Source organism: Mustela putorius, unplaced genomic scaffold, assembly GCF_011764305.1.
Source record: "Mustela putorius furo isolate JIRA1106 unplaced genomic scaffold, ASM1176430v1.1 tig00003871_pilon_pilon_pilon, whole genome shotgun sequence".
In the NCBI taxonomy this organism is placed as follows: domain Eukaryota; kingdom Metazoa; phylum Chordata; class Mammalia; order Carnivora; family Mustelidae; genus Mustela; species Mustela putorius.
Window position 1 is genome coordinate 7,466,873 of NW_025422023.1, and position 21,648 is coordinate 7,488,520.

A 21,648-nucleotide genomic window follows, 5' to 3' on the forward strand; every position below is an offset into this window, starting at 1 on the left:
AAGTAGGCCTCTCTGACCAAAATACCTTTCCTGGCCAAAAAGCCAATGTTTGACTTGTAGCCGTGTCCCCAGTTAAAATGAAGAAGAGGTGGAGGTAGGGGAGGCACGGGATAGTCACAGACTTTATCTCCTTCAAGGTTTTTCCTGACTTTTTTTATCTTCTATATTTTATACCTGAGGTTCTACCTGCTTGGTGCTTAGACACAGTCTGTTTTTATATGTATACTCTTAGATACCCACCTCCCACCTTTCCTTTTCATGGCTTTTCTAGATTCCTATTTCTTGTTTCCTTATCTCCTTTCTTTGAAGGTTTGTCAGAACATGTAACTTCACCACCCAAAACTTTCTAGGGGCTTCCTATATCATGTCCCTGCAAATCTCCTGGTCACCCATAGATAGCTATTTGACCTCATCTTTTGTAGTGTCTTTCACTTAACTGCAGCCTCTTTGGCCTTCCTGATCTTCATTACACCTACGCTGAGCTCTCCCGCAGGGCCTTTAAACTTGCTATTACCTTTATGCGTGTGTGTGAGGGGGAGGGTTGGAGGGGAAGGTAAAAGTGTGGGGATCAAGGAGAGGGAAAGTCTCCTCCCACAGATATCCATGTGGCTAGCCTAAGTAGCCTTTGCCCAGAATATTACCTTTTCAGAAAGGTCTTTCCCTCAACATTCCTATTCCCTTTCTTATTTCATTTTTCTTCATTAGTATTTCTAACACTTTGTAATTTGCTTATATACTTTTTTATTGTCCATCTCCTCCTCATTCAAGTGTAAACTTCACAAAGGCAGATATTCTGTCTGCTTATAACAGGTATAACCCCAGAAATAGAAAAGTGCCTAACACCCAGTAGGTGCTCAGTATATCCTTATTGAATGTATGAGTGAATCCCTAACTCACTCCTTAGGAATGGAAAAGAGTTCAACCCAAAGGTTTAGATGTATGTAATAAAGGAAGAGCATGGTCTCTAGAGCCAGACAGGCTGGGTTCAAGTCCTGTCTCTATCACTAACTGTCTGGGTAACCTTGGATAAAATGTATAATCTCTGTGCCCTTCCCTTTCCTTATCTGTAAAAGGAAACGAATAATGGTAACTACCCCATTAGGTTTGAAAGAGTTGATCCTACTCCTTCACATTTCTTTGGATTAAGTTAACCTGAATTAGAGAGTAGGTGAATTGCTCCATGTATCAATTATTTTAGCTCACTATTTGACATTAAACCCCCTGCCATATTAAAGCCTGTACTAAGATTGATTTTATGTGTAAAACATTATTTTATTCAGCTAATTTAAATTTACCTATGTGTAGCTTTGAAATGTACCTTTGTGCTAATTTTTTTTCTTCAAGATTTTTACTTATTTATTTGACAGAGATCACAAGCAGGCAGAGAGGCAGGCAGAGAGAGAGGGGGGAGCAGGCTCCCTGCCAAGCAGAGAGCCCAATGTGGGGCTGGATCCCAGGACCCTGGAATCATGACCTGAGCCAAAGGCAGAGGCTTTAATCCACTGAGCCACCCAGGTGCCCCTGTGCTAAAGTTTATTAGAGTTAAATAAACTTAAATAAATATATTTACTATAACTAATAGAGTAAATTACATTGCAGGGGATTGTCTTTAAATATCCAATTCAAGGAGTTGCCTTCTAGCCCTTAAAATTACCTTGGCATTGATCTGTTAAACTGAAATGTTATCTGAATTACAAATGGTTTTTATTAATTTTGTAAAGTGTTTCCTGGCTAACCCTTTACTTTAAATCATATTCATCATACTGCAATAAAGCTGGGGGAGAAGAGAAATCATATAATTTAAAAGCAATATGATGACATTTCTTTAAAAAATGTTCTATGGTTCAATCAGGGCAAAATTAGATAATCTGATTGTTGATTAGGAATACAAACAAAAGTTTTCTGAAAGGGAAGCTTATTTGTTTGTTAGTTGTTCTTCTTGTTGTTCAAGTCTATAATTTTAGCAGATGGAGAATAGAATTATCTTTCATTTAGCAAATATTACTAAGCTCCCACCAGGCACCACTGTGCTAGATGAGCAATGCTTTATAGCAAGAAAGCACAGTTCTTGGCCTGACAGGTCCCTTACAACTGAAACTTGACTTGTGTCACAATCTTTATGCAGGTCACACAACTGGTCTCTCATTAAATAATGACCGGCTGTACAAACTGACATATTCCACCGAAGTTTTTCTTGATCGGGGCAAAGGAAAACAAGAAGACAGTGTAGGCTACCGAATTTCATCTAATGTGGATGTCATCTTACTCTGGAGGAATCCTGATGGCGATGATGACCAACTTATCCAAATAACAGTAGGTATCCTCTACCAGAGATGCGAAGATTGGAGGTCAGCAAAGTCTTTGTGAAGAGTATCATTCGATGCTTTTGTGCTCTTCATTATATATCCATTTAGTCTGTTATCTATAACTAAAATAAGTAGATCTATAGTTTTGAAGTTTTTGCTAATCAAAAGTGATCTGATCTTTCCAAGTTGTTGAGTCAAGCAAAAGAAGGTATATATTGGTAAGTAACTATAGCATGATGTTCAGTTCTATATTTTGCATTAATAGGCACACTTAAATTAAAATTCACTTGAGATGTTTTAGGAATGAGAAGTCTGGAATCCATAGTCATGTGAAAAATAAGACCATTCTAGCATAAAGAAGAGATAAATAGGGAGGTCTCAATTTTTCTGAGTTCTTTCTTGTAACAGAATTACCAATGAGGAGGTGAACCAATTCTGTGTTCTTCCTGAGGTAAGAACCATGCATTGGCCTGCATCGCAGTGTTTGGGCAGTTATGATAATTAGATTTATGCGTTGAGAAAGGAGGTCAATTTAATGGCTTCTGCGGCCTTGAACTTTCAGTTTTAATATATAGTGATTCCATATTTGCTTTTAAGAGCCTAAAGGCAATAGATTTCTCTAGTAAAGTCAGTTATTCTTCTCCATGTTAGTGTGAAACAGGTACACAGGACCAAGATCTGTTCCCTTGTAACTGATAAGTAGTTGTTGATAAACTTTATAATGAGGTGTCAGTGTAATACGTGTACCAAGTGATCTTTGCTTCTTTGGATGTCTCTCATAGTTGTATCATAGTTTTGGATCAAAACTTCATCATCCACCTCTCTGAGCCATTTCTCAATAGGACAGTAAAGTACTTTGTGGAAAACATATGTACTTCCTTTTTCAGTAACCAGACTGTTCATCTTTAATTTTGCATATGTAAGCGAAGTACAATGGGTTAGTATCCCTTTCACAAAAATGGTAAAGAGACCAGGCAGACAGCAACCATCAACATGAATAAGGACAGTAACTGACAAAAAAGAGCCACCTTCCATTCATAATTATTGTAAACCTGAATTCACAGATTTCTTTAGGAATCAGAATTTTTACCCAATTCAAAAACCCAATTTTTGGGTACCTTCTCCATTCTTTTAAAGGTAATGGCTAAGTCCTAGAATCGTGAATTGAAAACCAACAGAATACATTATGGGCAACCCTGTTTATTGCTTTATCATTTTATTTTCTAAGAGACTGTAATGGAAATGCACATAGCAAATTTTTCTAACAGGTTTCTTTCCATGATTCCAGATGAAAGATGTAAATGTTGAAAATGTGAATGAGCAGAGAGGAGAGAAGAGCATTTTCAAAGGAAAAAACCCACCCAAAATCATAAGAAAAGAAAACTTAGAAGCTTTACAAAGACCTGTGCTCCTTCATCTAGTCCATGGAAAGGTAAAAGTGATTTTGGGGATCCCACATCTTTCCTACCTCAAATTTTTCTTCCCGTCAGTAGTTATTATTTTGAAGTAATCATGATATCATCACTTTCAAAGTAATGGAACTTTTTCAAGAATAAGTAGAGATTGCAAATTAAATACTTCAGAAGTAAATCAAGGAATTGAATTCACTTATATTTTTTAGCCATTTGTTTCCCATTTTTATGAAAATCTTTATAGTAGAATCAAGTATTTATTGAGAGGCATTCTTAAAAGGTATATTCCTTAGTAAATTAAGAAGGATTAGAAAAATACTGTAACTCACTAGGTCATCACAGGTGATTATATCATTCAGGAAAGTGGACAAATTATGAGATTTAAATGATCTAATTTGGATTAATGATATTAACTCATAAGAATATCAGTATCTGGCTAATGTACAAAACTGAAGCTTTGGAAAGGGCATGGCATTCCTAAGGTTGAGTTGATTTTTTAAAAAAGGTACTTAGAGCTTATTTAAAAGCTATGATTTTGAAAAGCATTTTATTTAATAAAGTAATGTATGAATACTATAATATCCATTTGGAAATTTGCTCAGAGAATTCTATAAGTGTACATTACTTATGATTTGATTGTAGTCTATTAAAAATGGTCTAAATATGTTTGGAATTAAGATACAATTGTGATCAGTGAATTACTAGATATTACATATGTGGACTTATGAAAAGCATAGATACTATATTGACAGACCTAAAAACGTATCTGTAAAGATGATCAATTTTAGGTACCAAAGTAGAAAAATAATAAGAGATCATTAGAGTTTAAGTGCCATATGTCTCCAAAATGTCTCTAGATTAAAATTTTCTAGATTCAAAATAAAGGTAAAAACAAATACTTTAAAGTATAAATTTCAGACATGTGATATATTGCTAATAATGATGTGCATTTTTATAGGAAATACTAAAAAAGGACTCTTGTGTTGTAATTTCTACAACCAAATATGAATCCCCATTTTAAGAATGCTTTTCTTCTCCTTGTCAAAATACTTATCATGCCTCAGGCTTTGCTCACAGGCCCTTTCTTTTATAAAGTTTATATTCTTCTAACCAGTTGAAAATCACCACCCCTCTTTAAAACCTGCTTAGCACCTTGTAGCTTACTCATAGCCCTTATCACTGTCCTTAGGTCATTTGTGTTCATTATTAGATTATGGGTTTCAGTAGAGAAAATTCCCATTGCTCTTTATATTCCAGGCTCTCCCTCTCTCCTTCATGCACTTCCACTCCCTTCCTCCCCAGAGTACCCAGAACCATGCCTTGTACCGACTGACTTGGTGTTCTGGGAGAATTTCCTAGCATTCTCCCAAACCCCATATTCTTCTAGGCTCGTTTATATTTGGTGTTTATCACTGTAGGTTGAGATTCTCTCTGTATTTGTCTGCATTCAGTATTCAGAGTAAGCTCATGGGTGCAATTGTGTCTTTAACTCTGTATATTCAGTGCCTTTGCTCATAGTGTCCTCTCAATGAATGTTTATAAACTAAAGGAATGCTTGTATAAGGATACCTGGGGTTAAAATGAGTTGAACTTTGAGAGTGGCTTTGGTTATTGTTTGCTTAATAATAGCTAAATCAGACTGAGCACTTATTGTGCCAGGGGCTGAAGGCATTTCATGAATTATGTCTTCTATCCTCATGACAGCTCTGGGAAGCATCTTGTAATAGATTAGGAAACCATATTTAAGAGCAGTAAAGAAACTTGCCTAGGGTCCTACAACTGGCAAGCAGTGGAGGTGGTATTAAAACAGAAGGTCTAATTTCAGAGGCTAGGTTGGAAACCTCTACATTGTACTGTCTTCCAGGGGTAAGGCTTTGGGGAAGTACCACCTCTTTGGGGGACTTGTAATATTCCTATTTGATCCTTCAATATATCTAGTAACTCACTTGATTTTCATATGGCACAACAACTTGAAATACTGTTTTTTTCTTTTCTGGCCTTCCAATGTGTAAATACACTTGAGCCTGTAAAATATTAGTTGCATTTATAATCTTAATGACAACCTACCATTTTATAGCTCCTTGGGTAGCAGTGGAGTACAAAGTCTTGTTACACACACAAAAGGACTTGGTGCCCTCACTGTTCAAAGGCTGGGCTGGAGCTGCCACATCACTATATTGGTGACTCTGACATGCCAATTCTACATGAGCTGTGATTGTAATGATTTACGATCGCCTCAGGTTAAAGTGCACTGTGCTCTCTATCAGTGATATGATTAAAGTACTTGTTGGAAAAAAAAAATATATGACCCTGGAGACTAAGATGCCATGTGGAATTTTCAGCCACATCACTGTCAGAAAGATCATTATTTAAATGATCACTTCAATTTACTATGAGAGGAGTTGTGAAAGGAAAATCTGAACTACTGATTGGCAGTGTTGTTAAAAAATATGTTCTACCCCAGGTTCGAATTAAGTTTTACCCCCCTGAAATTTCTGTGATTTCAAGGATGCTAAGCAACATGTATTTTTTTGTCTTTCCGGAACCCCTGTTTTAAGCTCCTACATTTGCATTATAAACGAGAGCCCATTAAAACACTCAAATGCATATTTATTGCGCATAATCTTTTTTCCATGCCCACTCATCTTCCCTATATAGGTGTTTGGGCATGGCTCTAGTTTTGTCTACAAATCATAAGTGAAGTTGGAAACATGACAGTTTCCTGGTTAAGTTGATTAACACTGACAAGTAAAAGATGCATGGACTCTTTTTTGGGCCTGAAATGCTAATCCAATTAACTGGATAATTACCAGATTTCCATTTCTGGTTTTCACTGTCACTATTGATTAAATTAACCTCGTGGCTGCTGAGATGGCCCTTTATTTTGTATTGTTTCTGGTCATTGATTTGTTCCCTGAATCTGGCAGTTTGGCTCCTTCACACACATATAAGAAATAGGACACCTTGAAAACCTTCAATTCTTCATATATACCTTCACTCGTCTGTTTTCCAACGTGTCATTGCCTAGCTATACTCTGTTAGATATGTATAACAAAGATGTATGTAGAGACATCGCTCCAGCTAAAAGTAGATTAAATAAAATGATAAGTCTGTTGGCTGGGATTCTTTTTGTTTATTTTTGCTATTTGGGCCAGTTAATGGAATTTTGCTTTCTCTTATACTTAAAGAATGTAAAAACTAAGAGGATGTATGGAAACATTTTTTCCCCCAAGGAAAAGAATATGATGAATCCCTACGGATTCCAAGGCAAAATTGGCCCTCAGAATTTGACAAAAAGAGGCACTGCATCTCCTTTTTCCCAACTCACCCGTCTTCCTCTATGTTTGGTTTCCTTGGGTTTAAGACTTAATTTGTAACTAGCTGGTATCACTGTTGCTTTCCAGAAGCTGTGGGTACTGTGAATTTAGATAAGAGTCCTGTGCTCTCCGATGTTCAGAGCTCATTTCAGAACTGAATGAAGAAAATCAGCTTTATGGCCTGAATGTAATAAAGCTTACTTGGTTCCTGTTGCAAAATAATGAATTTAAGATTATTGCTGTGACAGCCAAATGGATTGAACTGCAAAGTTCTGACTTACTATTTTTTTTTTTAAATTTTTGAGAGCCTACTCAATTCTAACAGTTTGGCGTTTAGCTAGTATGGGTACCAGAGCTTTAATTCTCTTTGGTCTGCACTAAAAGAACAGTATTTAAGCCCTAAAGATAGCAGCCATACAAGTGAGGTAAAACAGATTTGTCTACTTTTCTAGTTTTAGGGAAACAATAAATATTAATAGAAGAATTTAAAAAAACTCTTTTTGTCTTCCAATTTATCTTGTTCAATCTGTTAGGGGAAAAAAAGTTCTTAATACCATTTTTTTAGAGATCTAGCAGTCAAGATCAAAGCTTAATCCATAGGCATGGGCCATTGATAAAAGAGCATTTAATCTTTTCTGTAGTCCAAAGATTAAATCAGAGAACTAGGTTGCCTGAAATTTTAAGTAAAACTTTATATAAATACTTCAGGCACATTTTATAGCCTGGAAGGAAAGTGAGATACTGATGACCATACAAGTGTTTTCACCATTTAATGGATCCTCTTTTCTTTCTGAAGTACTTAAGACTCAAGCCACAAAAATCACAGGTCGTAGGCTATGTGTATTGCCACTATGTGAGTCCTTCTGGCTGTGTCTGGGTTTAAGCGATCCACTTATGAACCTTTAATAATCATGATATCTGGAGATATACTTCCAGAAATTTGAAAAGGAAGTTACACTGTAATTCTGAAAAGGAAGGAATACCCAGTTTACAAAATAGAACATCAGAAACTCAGCCTTGGAACTGAGAAATTGCCAGTGATTTGTTTGAGAATATGATACCATGGATTTTCAGACGCTTAGGTCACCATTCCAGTTCCTTTTTAACCTGGACAAACACAATTCCAACATTTATAGATTCGTTCAGTATAATGACTAAAATTGATTGCTGGATAAAGTACCTAGTAAATTTATCGCTAGGCAGAATATATGTAGAAAATAAAAATAAAGATTTGAGTCACTTGTTTGGCTAAGTCAGGCCGAATATTCTCTTCTAAGGTGTGAGGGAGTTTTCATATAGGTTGAATTGTTCAACTGGTATTAATTGAATTCATTATGTAATTACTGAGCTTTCTGTTTTACTTGAGAAATCATGGTTGGTTTTAAAGAGAATAGGAAGGCATTCAGGATATTTCCAGTAGGAATGCTCAGCTATAATTACCATAGACCTTGAGGATTTTTACAAGGAAGCCAAATTCATGCTCTACTTCTAAATTGTGTGAGGTGTTTGGAGTTAATACAGGGTGAAGAGTGACAGACTTTCCAGAATATTCTCTGTATTTTTATTCTTGTTTCTTAAACATGACCTAAATTACCAAAATGGTATGAGACATTGTTATCACCCCTGGGCCTATAAATGTCAAGGATAAAGTAAAGCTACGTCATTGACTATTACAGACAAATCACAGTCATCCTCCTCATTTCAACCTCATCTCCTGCGTTCTGAAGGGACTCAAAGATTGCCTGTGTCAGGGCATGCAATGGTAGCAATCCCAACCTCAAATCCTCCAACCATCTCTATCTCCTTATATTCAGGGTCTACATGAATGCTCTGGAGGGCCAGAGAAAATCACCCCTGTGGAATTTTGTTCATGGATCTTATGGCCGTGTGTAGGCCCTAGTCATAGCCCTTAGAGGTTGTGCTAGCTTATGAATATCAAGTATGTTAATTGATAATATCTTCCCAAAACTGATTTCTTTGTTTTAAACATTGGTTCATTTTTGTTTCAAGCAGTGTTGCAGGTAGGGAACATATTGATATGTTCAAAGAAAATATTCCTGATTTCTCTTCCTTGGGCAATCCTTCTTGCTTTCACAGAAATCTCGGTCTAAATCAGTTCACTCTTTCCATCCCTAGGCTATGCCCATCATGTTCAGAGCCTTAATTATCTGCCTCCCAAATTTTCATGGTCTAGCTTCATAGAAACGTAAATAACATATTTTTACAAAAAAAGAAATTCCCAGCTTTGGAGTAACAGATCTCTGTCTTCTAGACTGATAAGGGTGAAAATCTGATCTTTCCCACTAATTATTTAACCAATTTGATAAATGATGCATTTTTGCTTCATATATGTTTGTCTCCCCCCCCCCCCAGGTCAAAGAGTTCTACTCATATCCAAATGAACCGGTGGCTATAGAGAATCTCAAGAGAGGACTGGCTAGCCTATTTCAGATGCAGTTAAGCTCTGGAACCACCAATGAGGTACTTACTAATATTAAGGATCCTGTATATTATTTGTCAATAGTTACAGAAGTTGCTTATATGGAGTTCTATTTTAAGAAATTCAGTAAAAATTTACTACTATGGTAGTGCTCAGAAAGGGTGACTAGGGTGGTTAAGTCTCATTTACATGTGAAACAGATTGCCATTTATCCCAATTTGTACCCAAATACAGGATGAAGGAAATTCAAATCTATTATACTAAGGAGACTTACAGAATGACTAAATGGCAGAGGTGCAGAAAACATTGGGGAGCATTTCAGTGGCATCACTGTACATCACTATCCCATGGGGACCTTATTTAAGATCTGGATTCCCTGCAGAGATTCTGATTCAATAGATCAGGGAGGACATGAGCATCTGTATTATAACAGTTTTCTCAGAGAGTTTGGATGCATTGTCAGTTTGGGCAACCAGAGGTCGATACCAACCCCCTTCATTTTACAGATGAAGAAACTGGGGTTAAACTAGAGAAGTTAAGTGTCTCTCCCAGTATTACACTTTGGGTCAAAGGCGGGGCTGAGTCTGAATTCAGCCAACCCAGGAATGGGTGAAAAAAATATAATCGGGCAGGGCTGGGCCAAGGGAATATTGGGTAGTTTACTAGAATAAAAGCCAGGTATGGTGCCAGTTGAGACCCAAGGGAAGGGACAGAGAAGCTAAACAGTCTATACAGACATACATTTGCCCACACTCAAATTGTTAATGTGACTTACAATGAGTTGAATTAATCCCACAAGTTTTTAAGGATTTCTTATTATATTTAGCTAGTCAAAGAGCGAGTGCACGCCCATACTCACATCTAGATACAGCATTAAAAGTCAGATCCCTTTCCCGTGTAATTATCCACTTACCAGAGGTTTTGATTATGACCAGGTCATTTGTCCAATTCTTCCTAGATGTTAAAGAGAAGTAGGAAATCCTTTATTATTGGGGTTCATAAGACCCAACAAAAGAGGATGGAAAAGAATCCACACGCTTCAGAAAACACTGAATTCTTCCTGTCCTTTGGTCTTGTCAGCCTGGACAAAAAAGCAGCCCCCCATCACAATATCAGGAACCCTAGTTTTCAGGCCACTTCCCACTGGAATTTAAGTGGTCCATGTGAAAATCCTTAAAAATATGCTTTTACTTTTCTTTTTAGGTAGATATCTCTGGAGATTGTAAGGTGACATACCAGGCTCATCAGGACAAAGTGACCAAAATTAAGGCCTTGGATTCATGCAAAATAGAGAGATCTGGATTTACAACCTCAAATCAGGTATGGCCGATATCATGCTTTTTAAGGCATCCAAATAATTACATCTTATAGAGATTAATTTAAAATAATAGAAGAATAAGGTAACAAAGAATTGGGGAACATTTATAGTTTTTAGTTTAGGGTATTGTTTCACACATACCAAATGAAAAGGTTTATTTTCATATGTTACAAGTTTGGGTGGTGAAGGAAAGGTTTTAAGAGGAAGCTCTTTTGAAAATTAGAAGAGAGTTTGCTATTTGACTTGATTCAGAAATAGAAAGCTGATTGTTGCAACTACAAATATTTATTTACTTACATATTTATTTATTTAGGTCTTGGGTGTCACTTCAAAAGCCACATCTGTTACTACCTATAAGATAGAAGACAGCTTTGTTATAGCTGTGTTCGCAGAAGAGACACATGCTTTTCGGATGAATTTTCTACAGACCATTGCAGGCAATATAGTATCAAAGTAAGATAATGAGGAAATTTAAATTCTCTTTCTTATTCTTTGATATATTATTGTATTTGGCTTTTAAATATACATGTTAGAAATGTTAAATGTATATATGTTTTATATATGTATTTACTATATAGAGAGAGTTTTCTTATTTTGACTTTTAGCTTCTTGAGAACTGTGATTATATCTTGTTCACCATTAGTTTTCATGTCATCTACAATAATATAGGGCATACATTAAATACTGTTTTTTAATAGAATCTCATTTAAAATTATATCAATCATTTATTGAATCGAAATACATTTTAACCCACTGAGCCACCCAGGCGCCCCATTGAAATACATTTTAAAAAGGCAAACTACTTGATTCATTCTAGTTTATATTCTAATTTCTCTGTCAGATCTTTCCAATGGTAAGGTTAAAAAGTGGTGGCAATTGCCTGTTCTCTCTTTGAGCTTTTTGTTGTTGTTAAGAAACACATAAAAATTCCATCATAAAGTGATATGACAGGATTTTTGTATTTTTGATTTATAATACTGTATTCAAGCCCATTATTTCAGTGTGAGAAAATTTCTCTGATCAGAAGTTCACAGGGGCTTAAGGACTAGAATTTTTAAATCTAAGAGTATATATTTTTTTCAGATTTTAATTTAGAAGATTTCCTAACATTAAATATATTCTATCTTATGCCATCACTTGTCAAATGCTTTCTCTCAAGTAGCTCTAATATCAAAGTGCAGTGGATGCAAAGTCTTGGGAGAAGTGCTTCACACCATAAATTCTTGAAAATTCTTTTGAAGTCTCATCTGGATAGAATTTTGCATTTTGCTTTGCACCATATTCTTTTCATGTATTTTCGTATAAAATAAATATTTTAAATTACTTATCAGGTCTATCAGGTTTCCATTGCCCTATAACAAACAACTCCCAATTTAGTGGTGCAAAAAGCAACTGTCATTTTATTATTCTGTCTTGGAATTCTGGTCTTGCCTTGGCTCAGCGAGGCATGCCTTGTTTGGCCTCTATTCTGCAGTGGCAGTCACTGGCCAGAGCTGGTTCAAAGGTTGCTCCCTCACCTATTTGCTATCTGGTCTGGGAAGACTGAAACTACTATGGTTTCCCCCAAGCATTTCTCTTTATCAACATGTGGCCTCTCAAAATGGCAGCTTCAGGGAGTCACACTTTGTTCATGGCAGCTCAAGTCTCCAGAGGGACATGTGCTGCTGGCATTCCAGATGAAGGCTGAATTCCTTTTTAAGATTTAGCCTTAGAAGTCACATAGTTTCCTTCTACTGTCCTTCTCTTAGTTGGGGGAAATCACAGAGTCCTGCCCAGGATCAAGGATAAGCTTGCAGAGTCTACATCTTGATGGGCGAAAGCATTTCAGGCAAAAAATATGGAAATCATTTTCAGTAAATACAATTTCCTAATTATCTTAGATAATAAATGGTTGTATGGATGATATTTTCAGAAAGCAGGGCTAAATTTGAAAGAAGTGATAGCACGTATCTTTTTCAACATCTGAGCAAGTTTTCTTCCCTGTGTTCTCTTAAATCCAGACCCAGATTCTGAAGCTCTTGAGTAAAATTGTTGTTCCAGGAAGATTTCATAATGATCTTGAGGTTTCTGCAGTTTGAAAGACACAGACTCACATAGTGTGAAGAAATTTGTATCTGGTTTGCCAAAAGAATGGCGATCGGTAGCTTGTTCACTCGAAAGAAAGCTGCTAATGTGATATTTCTCTTCCTTGGTTGTGCAGGCAGAAATTAGAGCTGAAGACCACTGAAGCAGGCCCAAGACTGATACCCGGAAAGCAGGTTGCAGCAGTAATTAAAGCTGTTGATTCAGAGTACAGGGCCCTTCCCATCGTGGGACAGAACTTCCAGAGCGAGTGTAAAGGATGCCCTTCTGTAAGTGTGAAGAACTTGGTGGGGTGGTCAGATAGGGGAATAATCATGGCTTAAAATTCAATTTTCCTTTTGTCTCCAATGGAAGCTTCAGTTAATTCTTTGAAGAAAGCTTATGAAGAGCTACCAGCCACCACTGAGTTCAAATGGCACTAGTACTTAACAGTATGTACCCGAGATGATGTGTAATCCAACAGTAATTAACTAATAATCATCATCCACTCATTTCAAATTAAAAATGTTATGACCTAAGGGCGGCTTCTGAATAATAATACCTAGAATGCAGTGGGGGGTAAAGGGCCCAAAGAAATTTGGGGAAAGCATGTAGTGTGAAGAGCATGGACAAGAATCTAAATCCTGAAAATTCTACCACTGAGTAGCAGTAAGTCCTCAGGTGAAATATTTTACTGAGCTCAGTGTTCTGAGTATTGATGTGAGGACTAAAAAAGGATTCTGAACTCTCTGCTAAATTAGGAAAATTTTCTTTACCACGCCCCAACTCCCTTACCATTACGGACAGAAATGAGATAGCACATCTCCAAGGCAAAGCATAGGTCATCATAACTTTTTAAGTCCAACAAAGAGAAATTTCATTTATCACATGAGTCATTTGTGTTGGTGGCCATGTATAGGACGTTAGGGTCCAGCATTTCCTAATACTTAGCCTCTTGTCAGGAGAACAAACCGTTGGCTTCATGCTTTGTTGGTAGCTACTGGAAAATGCCATTCCCTTGGATATTATTGGCATTCAGAGAAGTAGAATTATCAAGAACTAATATCATAATTTGCTTAAAGTATAAGACACTAAGTCATTGCTAATTTCTCAAATTTATCAAAATTAAACTAAGGAAAAAACAAAAAGTAAGAATCATCATTCTTAAATCTCATTTTTTTTTCTTCCATATATAAGTTAATGTTCCAGAGTAAATTTTATAATGTGTCATATGAAGGTGGAAATTATTTAGGAAAGTGACTGATGAAACCAATCATCTTTTTTAGTGCTGTGAACTATTAATTTCTCTCCCCATGGTTATTAAAAATTATAAGTCATTTTTAGATTTGATAATTACTTCTTCATTATTGTAGGAAGGGTTTTTGTCTTTGAGGAATTGCTTTTGCAATTTCAGTACATTGTCACTATTGCAACCCTTTTAAGAAAAAAATCTGAATTCACACTAGTATGCTCTCTGCCCTCAAAATGACCCAGTAAGTCTTTAACTAAGAATAGTTGGAATTTTGCTTTGGGATATCCTCTTAAGATTATATAATCAAAAAGGATTTGAAAAGGAGAAAATATGTGTCTATTGCTTATTAGGAGCAAATAATTTAAATATTAGTAGAATGCTGAATACCCCAGAATTAGAGAGCTGGAGGTCACGAACAGGATTAAACACATTTTTTACAATGAGGGGAAAAGTGGTAAATTATGAAAAATCAATTATTTAGCATATTTCAAAGCCAGAATATCACTAATTAGAATTATTTACTATTGTTAAAATCATAATAGAATAACAATAGTATAAGAATTACTTTCATCTAAATATACGCTACTTAACATGCAAATAATGAACCGTTCAGACCTTAGCATAGTTAAACATTGCATTTCCTAAAAACAATAAAATAAAGATATAGAATAGGGAGCTCAAGTTATTACGAAGATTAATTTTCAGTGAGGTCCCAGTACATAAGAAACCTGACACAGTTATTCAGCAGTTTTATGTTTTCCCCCCTTCCAACATCTCCTGCCCTTAAAGAAAATTCTGCACAATTGCAGGATGGTTGTCAAAGCCTGGCCTTGGGTCTAATTCCATTGGTGTAATGAATGACCTTATAGGCCTGGAAGCCTCGGTTCTTTGGAGCTAAGTTCTAACAGACAAAAATGGTCCTCTTGCAGAGGAATCGTACAGGGGTTCAGGAGGCCTCTAGATTTGTCTCTGAGAGTCACAGGAATGTGAGCGGGGCAGGTGGCAATCAGGGATATGGAAGTAAGGCACAAAAAGCTTCTTTTGCTTGTTAGTTACAAGGCAAGCTTTCTTTCTGGGGAGAGTGTCCCTTGACAATGCGGATGTTCAGAATCCCGACTGGGGTATGAGCCTGCAGCCTGGTTTCTTTGCAGCTGGCGGAGCACTGGCAGTCGACCAGAAAACACCTGCAGCCTGACAACCTCTCCAAGGCTGAGGCTGTCAGAAGCTTCCTGGCCTTTATTCAGCATCTCCGGACAGCAAGAAGAGAAGAGATCCTCCAGATCCTCAAGGCTGAAAGCAAGGAAGTGCTGTAAGTTCCCGAATCTGGTGTGGGGTTATCTGTAGAAAAGTGTTTCTGGGTTATTGGTTCTTCTTAAGCAAGAAAGACCCCTTTTAACCAACTGTCCAGCTTCCAAATCAATTATTGTGTTGTTTTTGCATTTTCATCAAAGAGTTATTATGCCACGATACAATAATTTTTTAACAATCACTTGGCCAGAAATATGTGAGAACAAAGTTTTGGCAGTGAGTCAGAATGAACATTTTTTGAGTGTTTATGAGTTTAAATCAGGTCTACATTGGTACATAGATAAGGGAGGGCAGGGCTTCATCTTGACCCCAGTAAGCATGTGCTGCCTCCCTGTGCGTAGACCTATTAATTTACATTTGAAAAGATTCTGGAGTTGATTATAAAAACAAAAAAAGTATGACTTTTCGATTGAAAAATGTGATTTTATTAAAGATCATACCCATCAAAGCCATTTTTTTATATAGAAAAATTGAGAACTAGGGAAATAGTCAAAAGGATCTAGAAAAAAGAAATCTGTGCATTATTTGAATGTTTGCTGCAAGTGTGATTCATTGACATGTATAATAAAGAGAGTTGACTTAATTCTCAGATTTACTTTGTAAATGCAAGTGGTTTTTGTCTGTAACATAAAATTTGTACATACAAATTCAGCTGTATGGTACTAATTACCCTATTGATACAGAAAGTGGCTCAATTACTTTGACAGTCAAAATAGCCATTAACATAATAAAAAATGGAAATTGGTTAATTCACACACACACCCACACACACACAGTACCAGTAGCTGTTGTCACTGAGTTCAAGAACTCAGTTCTCCAAGAAGAGAATTGAGGTTTTTTTGAAGAAGTTGTTCATTCTTGATTCTATTTGTTATTTACTTGTCTCAAGGACATTTTTTAAATTGTTAGGAATTCCATATGACTAACCGGAGTTGGTTGTTCTCTTCAAAAAATAAATATTTAAACAAGAAGTTGAAAAATACACAAAATCAGAGATTATCAGACTCCTGTTTTAATCATAGAACTTTAAGATATGTTTGTAAGGTGATTTATCTTTATAGGAAAGGCAAAGATACTGACAAGAAACGTAAAAAATATTGTTATTAGTTTAGAATGGAGATTGAATTAAACTTTAACCTTATTTGTACCCTAAAAACCTTAAGATAGCAATTATTTGGATAATTTCATGATGTAGTTTCTAAATCAGATTACAGGTTTCTTCTGCTACCCATAAGTGAAGACTTCCTATTAAACCTTTTGTAACCCAAAATGGTATTAAGCAAAGAATTACCATTAATTCACATGGAAAATTTTTGAGCATTTTCAGACCGAAAAAAACGATCTCTCTTAGGTTTTTCTGGTACCTTAGAACACATCTTGTAAATGGATACACAAAATAAATGGAGATATAGCCCAGATGCTCATAGATACAGTTCTAAGCTATGGTGGCCTGATGCTGAGATGCTCAGTATAGGTCCCAGGGAAGGGGATTGGTGTGAACATACTTGCTGTTCAGGAGGCATACTGCCTCAAAACATGTTGAAAGCTATTTTGTTTTTAACCTTTTTTTTTTTTTTTGTAAAATCAAAAATCCTCTTCAGATTTCTTTTGGTTACCAAAAACAGTACTAACGTAGGTCTTTTGTAAAAGCAAAGTAGCCTAAAACAAACTTTGGAAAAGCAGGGGATACTCATATTTATGTAATATTATACTCTATAATATGAACCCACAGGTAACGTTGTGTAATAGAAAGGATACTAGGATGAACTAAAATCAGAAGACCTAGTTTAGTTCAGTGTTTTTTTTTTTTTAATGTTTATTTATTTGAGAGAGAGAAAGAGAGAGGGGGCAGGGGGAGGAGCAGAGGGAGAGAGTCTCCATCAGACTTAGCACTGGGCAGGAAGCCCCATAGGCGGTGCATTCCCAGGACCCTGAGATCATGACCTGAGCAGAAATCAAGAGTCAACACCTAACAGACTGAGCCACCCAGGCAAGTTTTTAATTTTGGGAGACCTGATTTTTAATTTTGACCTCCAGCAACGTACAATCTTTGAGCAAATTGTTTACTTTTAGCCTCTCCAATCCTCACTTCTAATGTCTGTATATTACGGAGAATGATTCCTTCTATTTATTATAGCATAGTGGAAGACAGGGTGGTGGAATATAACATTTCTCAAAGTGTCCATTGTGTGTACCTTGTTAATTTGCATAATATTACCAAGTATGCCAAGAAGAAATAATTCTGTGAGCAACCGAGTTGGAAAAATGCTGAGTGAAACCAAATTAAATAATTCTCTTGGCTGCAGAAATTTTCAACATCTTCAATTGTAAATTATTACATATAAGTTTACTTAAACATTTTCTAAACTTAAATAATCTTGAAGATCCCTTTCCTTACAGAATTTCATAGGAATAGAATCACATGGAAAAAAACAAACAAGCAAACAAACAAACAAACAAAACAACACTTTGGGAAACACTAATGTATTTAACATTAATCCATGGAATCATGGATTCCAGAGTCAGAAAAACCTGAGCTATACACTTACCAGCTATCCAACCCCAGCTATACACTTAATAGCTAGGGGCTATGAACATCTCTGAGTCTGTTTCTTCATATATAAAGGGGAATATTAGCACTAAACTGACAGAGATGTCTCATGGGTTAAATGAAATGATTGTATTATTAACAGCATATATTTATCAAGTGTTTTAAGTGCTCTACGTAGATTACATAATCTAATCCTCCCAACAGTTCTAAGGTAACCACTATTTTTAGCCCTGTCTTACAGATAAAGAAATGAGAGAAGTTGCACACCTAAAATTTCTGGTGCAGTACTTGTGTAATAGGCACCTAATAAGTATTCTCTCTCAGTCTCTCCTTCATTCACTACTAGGTTTTTGATAGGAACAAAATGATAAAGTGCAAGTGTTTCTTTCTTTCTTTCTTTTTTTTTAAGTAAAAAGCACTAAACACATGTATGGTGTGTTTATACAATGTGGAACAAACCTACATTCGTAATATATTCATCACTATTACAAATAGTTTCAGAAATTTTAGCATCCAGACTCAACCAGATGCCTGACAGCTGGTGTATGTAATTAGAACTTGCCTATAGGAGTTCTACTCTGTCCACACATAGCCATTATGGCTGAACATTGAACATGAACATGGTAACTATACCATGATATTTTTTATTTTTAGAAAAAATGAACAACATCTTCTCCCTCAGATATAAATTAAAATTAAAAGGATTTCCCATCTTTTCTTTAAATAATACTGCCTGAGTTAAACTAGGCATTTGAGAAATGTGTACATTTGCAAAGCTAATTAGACAAAAGAGAATCAATATTTGAGATCAATAACTGATGTATTACTCATAGAGAAAAGGATTTAAACCTAATTTATAATTTTGCATATATAATTTTGACATATAAATTTCCAAATTATGTTTGGTTTAGGCTATTACAGTAAAACTTGTTTCTATATTCTGAGTTTACATTGAATTAGAGAGTCACTAAATGAAAGGTTTAAAATAAAATGGGGGTATTTCGAGGAAGTTATTCATTTTTTGTTTATTTTTTTAAAAGATTTTATTTATTTATTTGACACAGAGAGCGGTCACAATTAGACAGAACAGCAGGCAGAGAGAGAGAGGGGGGAAGCAGGCTCTCCACTGAGCAGAGAGCCTGATGGGGCTCAATCCCAGGACCCTGGGATCGTGACTTAAGCTGAAGGCAGAGACTTAACCCACTGAGCCACCCATGGACCCCATCATTTTTTGTTTATATTAAAAAATTTCACTTCTTTAGGAAACTCAAATCAATGGAGAGTCTGTGACTGGTAGAGATTTAAATAATTCCTTAAGTACACTAAATATTGATATCCATGACTCTCCTTTTTTTGTAGGCCTCAACTGGTGGACGCTGTCACCTCTGCTCAGACTTCAGACTCATTAGATGCTATTTTGGACTTTTTGGATTTCAAAAGTGACAGTAGTGTTATCCTCCAGGAGAGGTTTCTCTATGCCTGTGGATTTGCCTCCCATCCCGATGAAGAACTCCTGAGAGCCCTCATTGTAAGTCAAGTGAACACTGGGAAAATAAAGGCTCTCAGCTACTAAAATGTTCATTAAGAATCTAGGCAATGATTGGATTATTTTCTATCCATTAATCCATTAACTGTAGTAAACTGTTTTACATAGTGTCTTCTTTGCAATTCCTTTAAAATAACATAAACTGTATTATAAGGAAATTAAAAGATTATATTCACTTATCATATAATATGACATAGAACAAAATTTCAGAGGAGATGACTCTTGGTTATGCTTCAGAAATTGATTTTAAAATATTTGTTTTGACTTCAAAATTCTTCTTGGCATTTAATATATAATACGTTGAAGAGATACAATTCTTCTAATACAAAAAAATTGTATTGGAAACAAAAGCTAGACTTCTCTTGGGTTCAAGATTTAAAAACAAAATGTCCTCTTATCCACTTACAATCTAGTGGAATAATTTATAATCTTTTTGGAAAATGGGACCATTTGAAGACCTGATGAAAGCCATGAAGCTCCTCTTCACCCATATGCAAAATTTTAAAGACTGTTTTTTTGGTTCACTGACACAGTGAACACAGTCCATAAACCCCTCGGGAGTTCATAGACTCATGTTAAGAAGACCGGGAGAGAAGAGATTCTATTAACTCTTCAATTCAAAGTTAGAAAGTGAATTTGTATGTGTTGCCAAATCAAAATTTTGAATTTGCTATCAAGGACCATAAAACATTTTCCTTAGATGTTGGTTTCTTTGCTTCTTGAAAAAAATGTTTCTAAAAATGTCCCATGGAAATGCTTAAATGTGTTGATAACCTATTTTACCTCTGTTTATCAATTACTCTGGCTAATAGAGTAAGTTCAAAGGTTCCTTTGGGAGCAATGACATCAGAGAAACTGTTATGATCATCGCTGGGGCCCTCGTCAGGAAGCTGTGTCAGAATGAAGGCTGCAAACTCAAAGTAAGTGCAAATCCAGTCCCATGTGTTGTGCAGTTCCATATCTTTCTATGTCATACTCACTGGGCTGCCTATCACCGGCACTCCTAATCTCCCTTACCCTACTCCACTTTCTCTATTTCATAGCAGTTATTGTCATCTAGCATACTTTACAGTTCATTTATTCATGACATTTATTGCTTATTTCTGTCTCTCACGGAAATGTAAGCACCATGCAAAAATGGATCTTTGTCTTATTAATACCACTTGCTTAAAATAATAGCTGATGCATAGATAATGTTCAACAAATACTTCCTAAAAAGTAAATAGTCTAATACTCCCTCACCAACATATGTTTATTGAGTGCCCACTACATATGTGGCTTTCAGTGGCATGTATGGTATAGTCCTTTTCCTCAGAAACATATTAGACTCTAGGGCTATCTCCTAAAGGAGAAGTTTTCTTTTCTTTTCTTTTTTTAAAAGATTTTATTTATTTATTTGACAGAGAGAAAGAGAGAGAGAGATCACAAGTAAGCAAAGAGGCAGGTAGAGAGAGAGGGAGGAGCAGGCTCCCTGCCAAGTAGAGAGCCTGATGCGAGGCTCCATGACCCTGAGATCATGACCTGAGCTGAAGGCAGAGGCTTAACCCACTGAGCCACCCAGGCCCCTGAGGAGAACTTTTCTTTTTAAAGGCTTATTTATTTATTTTAGAGAGGGAAGGAGAGTATGAGCAGAAATGGTGAAGGGAGAGGGGGAGAGAATGCCAAGCACACTCCATACTGAGCGTGGAGCCCTAAGCAGGGCTCAATCTCACAATCCTGAAATCATGACCTGAGCAGAAACAAAGAGTCAGATCCTTAACTGACTGACTGCAGTGCCCTGAGGAGAGCTTTATAATAAGTGTGGTGTGCAGTTTTGAGTTTTGATGGAGGGAATTTAGTTACTTCTAATTATCTAAAATTTTACATTTTGTTTTTAATTTCATTTGCTCAAAGCTTCTCCATTTGTCTGAGTGGACTATTAATTTTAACATCTTTCTCATAGAAAACCAAAACCTTACTTTGTAAGCATAACTAGATATAGAAAATCCAAATGGATTAATGTCCAAAGCAGCCTATCTTTCTATAATGCAAATAGATTAAAGATGCTGAATATATAAAAAATCTTTTTTGGTCCACATTTATTATACAGTCAGCTTCTAGTCAGCATTTTTCTTCTCTCTCAAAAAAGACACCACTA

The 21,648-nt window shown here is 36.0% G+C and overlaps 1 protein-coding gene across 1 annotated transcript in view; it reads left to right on the forward strand.

Annotated features, from left to right (window-relative positions):
- Nucleotides 1–21,648, forward strand: part of LOC101687395 (microsomal triglyceride transfer protein) — a 44,633-nt gene that overhangs the window by 3,523 nt on the left and 19,462 nt on the right. Inside the window, exons 2-10 of the mRNA XM_004748183.3 lie at nucleotides 2,126–2,313; nucleotides 3,595–3,738; nucleotides 9,409–9,516; nucleotides 10,679–10,795; nucleotides 11,107–11,246; nucleotides 12,994–13,144; nucleotides 15,258–15,415; nucleotides 19,325–19,493; nucleotides 20,324–20,431. Of these exons, the coding sequence (XP_004748240.1) occupies nucleotides 2,126–2,313; nucleotides 3,595–3,738; nucleotides 9,409–9,516; nucleotides 10,679–10,795; nucleotides 11,107–11,246; nucleotides 12,994–13,144; nucleotides 15,258–15,415; nucleotides 19,325–19,493; nucleotides 20,324–20,431 (1,283 nt within the window). The remainder of the gene's footprint in view (nucleotides 1–2,125; nucleotides 2,314–3,594; nucleotides 3,739–9,408; nucleotides 9,517–10,678; nucleotides 10,796–11,106; nucleotides 11,247–12,993; nucleotides 13,145–15,257; nucleotides 15,416–19,324; nucleotides 19,494–20,323; nucleotides 20,432–21,648) is intronic.